Raw genomic sequence first — 6,070 nt, 5'->3', positions numbered from 1 at the left:
CTGACAACAAATGACCTGACTGACTGGTGCTTTTGACAATCGTCTTAGGCTATTTATTCCATTGCAAGAGGAGAGTCTCTGTTCTCTGATCTCTGTTCTCTGTTCCCTAACTACAAGATTATGTGTTTAAATACTACTCTATTCAGAATAATTGTAATATTAAATTATCCTTTAAATTGGGATGGTTTGTCTGAATTAATTTAGTCGGTATCACACTCTAGCTACGACAATAGGTGCAGAAAAATGAAAAAGGATGGGTGAAGGATGGGTTAAAAAGAATGCGTAAAGCTACATTATGTAGCATTTTTCAAAATAATTTTTTTTGTAGAAACATCCACCAAAATCTATTCTATGGGGAAAATTTCTTTCAAAGGCTACTGTGACCCCAGACCCATCAAACAGCCTGGAAGCAGTGCAGAGATATTCCCTTAAAAAGGTTTTTGACTGGGATACTCTCTAACCAATAAGAGACGACCACAGTCAGGGGTGGGAACTCACAGCTGTCAATAAATGAACACACTCCAGCTCTATGAACAGCCATTATGGCTAACTGGCAGGCTAGCAGGCTACTGATTTCAGTGTCAGCTGAGACAGTTACACAAAAAAGAATGGGAAAAGAAAGTTTTGAAGAAAAGAAGAAAAGAAACCAACACATTTGGAGTCAGATCATAAAGTTATATTGGACCAGAGAGCTGACAGAGAAGGATTTATGAAGGAATGCTGATTTGGCATTCCTTATGCTTGACTGGTGTGTTGTAAATTTATTATTTATAGTAGTATGATAATGATTCAAACCAATACCCTTTGTGCTTGTAGCTAAATCATGCCAGAATGTTCCATTCCCAGTGTGACTGTAACAGCAGGTAGACTCATGACTCACAGCTATTGTCTTCCTGTCATGTCAGTTAACACCAGCCATTCAACATGTTTTTTCTTCCCAAAAACAAATAAGTAAAAAAAATATTTGTACAAAATAATATTTGTAAAAATCCACAATTTGTACTTTGCCAAATACCATATTCAAATTCAGTTCTGCCCCTATCCATTAATATTCAATTAAATTCAACTCAATTCACTTCAGTTTTATTTGTATAGTGTCTAATCACAACAAAAATAATCTCAGGGCACTTTACATAGTAAGGTCTACAGTATTATAGAGAAAAACCTAAGAAATCCTCAATGGGCCAGCACTTTGCGACAGTGGAAAGGAAACACACCCTTTAACAGAAGATAGCTCAGACAGAACCAGACTCTTGGTGGGTGGCCTTCCGCCTCAACCAGATGGCGTGAGTGGATAGAGGACAGAAAAAATAAAAGCATCAAGACCCAACAAACAAAACAAAACAAACAAGCAAGCAAACAGTGGGAAAATATATGAAAGTAGATGATGAGACACACAACAAAACTGTAATTTGGCTTGGACAATGGACCTAAGACATAATGACATAAATTGTTTACCATAGTGCTTTGTGGGTGAAAGGTGGGGCAACATAACGCGCACTATCGCTACAAGCAGTGACAAGTAACATCAGCGTTCATTTGCATGGAAATGTGTAAAATGGTTTTCTTTTCAGGCCATCTTTCCCCACCAGGCCAGGTGGATTGTGGCATCCTGTTAAAATTCTTCATTTCTTCTTCAATCATCTTTTAAGCAGGAATTCAGTTTTTCTGCTGAACTGTGAGGCTCTACCACAGCTCCATCGTCCCACGTTGACATCCATTCCCACAGAAAGGTGCTCTTTCTCCCTCGTCCATCTCCTCTCTGATCCCAGCGCTGTAAGACTTGACCTGTGCTCAGGCTTCCAGTAAACTTTCTGTTGACTTTAAACAGCCCTCTCCTGTCTTCACTTCTCGTGCTTCCAACAAAAGAATTGGGTCATTTCTAACACTGTGGGGAGCACCCCTCTGGAGGGGCTCTTCCCGGACTGCCTCTCCGCAGTCCTTGGTCTCCTAGAAGTCAGACGGTCAACTGGACAGAGCCTCCGGCCGCAGCTGTGAAAGGACTCTCCGCTCCTCTTTTTGCATGGGTTTTTAAAGGATTCTGGTCAGTAGTCTTTGTCCTCTCATCCAACCAGATGCTGCAGTTTGCAGTTAATACCTTATTTGGCGTGCAAAGTCATATTCTTCAGAACTATTGCATATTTTTTACTGTCACAGCTCAAGCCTACTGCCCGTAACCGACATCTGCCCCACTGTGATCCAAATACATTACTTGACTAAACATTCATTATCATTGATTAGACATTGATCAAACATTAATTATCAGTCAAATCTTTACTTTTGTGGATGGAACATTCATTTTCGTTACTTCCTCAGTATATTGTGTGTCTCTTCTCTGTGTGCCATGCACACATGAACTTTTGTAGTTCCTCCTTTCAGGGATGTGTGTCTACTTCCTCTTCTCTGTGATTCTGCCTTTTTCACTCCTTTAGATGTAAAATCACTTCTCTCCATTCTTTCAATACAATCATTTCACATTTTATTCTTACACATTCTCTGATTATTTCAACAAACACACACATAAATCATCTTATGATTATTCTTACTTATTAAAAGCTTAACTTTCTAAGCATTCCATTCCATAGCATTTTAATAATAATAATTCCTTTGTCTTCTCCAACCTCCACTGGAACTTCCTCTTTCTCCTCTGCCTTCTCTGTATCTTGGTCCTCTTTGAGGCCCGTTTTTACAGCCTTGCTGACATATGCTAATGTGTTCAATAAAGACATGAAAGATCATGATTCTGTGTTTTAACAGCTTAGAAATATTGTGTTTGTTCATATTTGTTACCTTTGGTGAAGATCAGATCACATTTCATGACCAATTTATGCAGAAAACCAGGACACTGCAAACACTGCCATTACTTTTTTGCGACCGTATAGCAGTCTTTAAAAAGAAAGCTAGTATGTAATGCTTATTTGTTTGTTAAGGGGGTAAAAGTAATCTACTTAGTTAATTACCTTTTAGAAGGTATGTTTTCTGTTTTTCTTTTCTTTTCAAACTCAATGATCAGTTCTAATATTCCCATCCAGTTACCATTGTGAGGTCTGCCAAAAATTTCACTTGTGCTTCAGAAAGCCAATACGCGTTCAGCCAAAAATGTCATTATTGGCACCATTCTTTTCAAATTTTCAGTCTAGTATGTAGCTAACTGTTACATCAGTTTGTCCATCACCTGATGCTCTGTTAATCTAACACATAATAGCCTTTCTGTGACTATCTCTGTTTTCATGATCAGCTAATTGATCTTTAACAAGGCTCCATTCACTATAGCCAGTTTCAAAAGAAGACCGATTGTGTTCATCACCAAAAAAGTGGGAAGCAAAGAGGACAGAGCCAGTAGATGGAGAATAGAGCAGCCATTCCCACATCACATACTCATCACCATTTAGGAGCCTTCTTTGACAGTAAGCTTAAAATTGCTTCTGCTGTTTGTAGATTCTTTCCCAGGCTTTGGAAATCAGCATCCTTATTCTAGCATACCTTTGGCCCCTGACAAGCCCAGTATTAGCGGGCGGCCTCATACACCAGTTCCCATTGAGCAGTGCTGTAGCAGTTATCCCTGGTTATCACACTAGAAGTTATATCCACTTCATCTGCCATGCTAGCTGAAGTAGTCATGGCTTTGGCTAGCTGCACACACTCATCTTCAACCACATTCACCTCTGCAACATCTCCACCTTTATCTTCACCCATTGAGACTGATTTAAAATGTCCAATCAACTTTGGAATTTTTCAAAGGTCACGATCATGATGTTTACATAACTGATGATGATTAATGGAATTGATGGCTGACTTATGACACTTTACAGCCCTCCTGCTGGACACCCGTAAACCAATCAAAGCACAGTAATATCAAGACAGACAGGAAAATATACAAATTAAAATAGCTAATAGAAGGGACCAAATACACCGTAAATAATCTATTTGACCAAATCTAAAATTTAGGGCCCTATTTTTCCCGGGGCCCTGAGCTTCAGCGAAGGTTAGCCATTGCATTAATCCAGCCTTGCCTTCATGTCTTCTGGAGGATTAATGTTAACCTTCAATAACAAATGTGAAAGAAATACTTATGCATACAAATTTTGTTCCCTTCTTATTATGTTTGGACCAGTTTCAGGAGTTTCTACCTCTAGTAGCTCCTGCAGCCCCCAAATGGTAAATGGCCCCCAGGATGAGCCAGATGGCCTTCTGCTCTTCACCAGAGATACCCAGCACCCTCATGGCTGCCTGCAGCTTGCTGAACTGCTGCAAGGCTTTCTGCTTTTCATCAGGCTGGAGAAGATGAGACAAGATCAAACTTTACTGATCCCAGAGAGAAAGAAAATATTTTGCAGAAAACAGTTCTTTCAGTGTATTTCTTTAATCAATAAACACCACGTTGAATCCAGATATGTCCAAATGTCTTTGTATATGTCAGCCAAGATATTTTGAAGTGTCACAATTCTATAGTTTGCCCAGCATAAAGTAGTAAAATTATTTTTTCAATTTTAGGCCCAATACTTTCAGGACTCACAATCATTAAAACATTTAAGGGAGCATTATCAAAACGTTTTATTATGTTATGGGTGAGTTTTGTGAAACTAATTATGGAGACAAATAACAGGAGATTCAACGACTTGACCAAAGAAATGCAGGAGATAAAAATAAGTTTGCAGTTTACCTAGCGAGATGTGGACGCGATTAAAGCGGACGTACCATGAAATAACTGCCAAAGACACTTTTCGGGACAAAACCCGAAGAGAGGGATAAAACCCGAGAGAGTCTAATAACTATTACGTATAAAATGGAGCAATTGGAAGCACAGTCCAAGCAAAAAAACCTGATCTTCGAGGGAATCATGGAGTCAGCTGGAGAAAGCTGGACGGAAGCGGAGTGTAAGGTGGAAGAGATCTTAAAGGACAAACTGTAAATTCATCAAGATATAGAAATGGAACGGGTCTACAGAGTGGGGAAATTGACCGAACGGGGTCCGAGGGGGATGATGGTTAAGTTGAAGAACGAGAAAGACAAGATAACCATTCTGCAACAAGCCAAGAAGCTGAAGGGAACCAAGATTTACATCAACGAAGATTACCCCGAGGGTGTGAGGATGAGAAGAAAAGTGCTGATGCCGAGGTTAAGAGAGGCTAAGGCGAGAGGAGAAATCGTGTTTCTGCGATACAATAAACTGGTGACCAGACCTCGGAACCAGGATTTTGGACCAAGGAACAGCACGTCGAGACAAGGAGAGTTTGATGGGGCCGCGGGACCCTCTCATGTCTGAAGAAACTTACTGATATCTGCGATGGCAGATGAGCTGTGGAACCAACAACAACCAGCATGACTAATGGATAATATGAGGCAAGTGATTTACTACAGAACTTAATAGATTTTGAGGGAAGGGATCTGGAACTGAACACAAGCATTATCTTTGTAGTCTTACACATGCTTTTAATATAATTGCTATTACTGAAACCTGGATTAATAATGTAAGGGGAGTGGATTTTGACCTTGAAGGGTACAATCTAGTATGCACAAACAGAGAACAGAAGATGGGAGGTGGTGTGGCTTTGTACATAGATAATAACTTCTGTTATGAAAAAGTCAAGAACATGTCAAGGGCGGTTGATAACTTGCTGGACTGTGTGACTGTAGAAATATCCGTGGAAAAAAAGAAAAAGGTTGTAGTAAGCTGTATTTATAGAGCACCTGGAGCCAGCATAGAAAAATTTAATGACTAAGTCATAAATTAATGTTCATATGTGGTGACTTCAACATTGACTTGTTAAATCCTAACAAGCACACAGGAACGGAGGAGTTTATAAACACTTTACACAGATGCAGTTTATACCCCAAAATCACAAAACCAAGTAGATTAACAACCCAGCATGCGACACTAATAGATAATATATTTACCAATGATATTGAAAGCACAATGACAAGTGGATTACTTATAAATGATATTAGTGATCATCTACCTGTAATTTTGGTTTATGACTGCCATTTTAGAAAAGAGAGGCCAAAAACAAATCTGTTCTACAGGAGGGTGATTAATGAACAAGCTGTAAGGAGGCTTAAGGAGGACTTA

The 6,070-nt window shown here is 39.4% G+C and overlaps 1 protein-coding gene across 1 annotated transcript in view; it reads right to left on the bottom strand.

Annotated features, from left to right (window-relative positions):
- LOC109971040 (unconventional myosin-XVIIIa-like) overlaps nt 1-6,070 on the bottom strand; it is a 233,547-nt gene that overhangs the window by 169,263 nt on the left and 58,214 nt on the right. Inside the window, 1 exon segment of the mRNA XM_020619059.1 lies at nt 4,131-4,275. Coding sequence (XP_020474715.1) covers nt 4,131-4,275 — 145 coding nt within the window.

Source organism: Monopterus albus, unplaced genomic scaffold (assembly GCF_001952655.1).
Source record: "Monopterus albus unplaced genomic scaffold, M_albus_1.0 scaffold214.1, whole genome shotgun sequence".
NCBI classification, from domain to species: Eukaryota; Metazoa; Chordata; class Actinopteri; order Synbranchiformes; family Synbranchidae; genus Monopterus; species Monopterus albus.
This window is presented reverse-complemented; position numbering and strand designations above follow the sequence as displayed.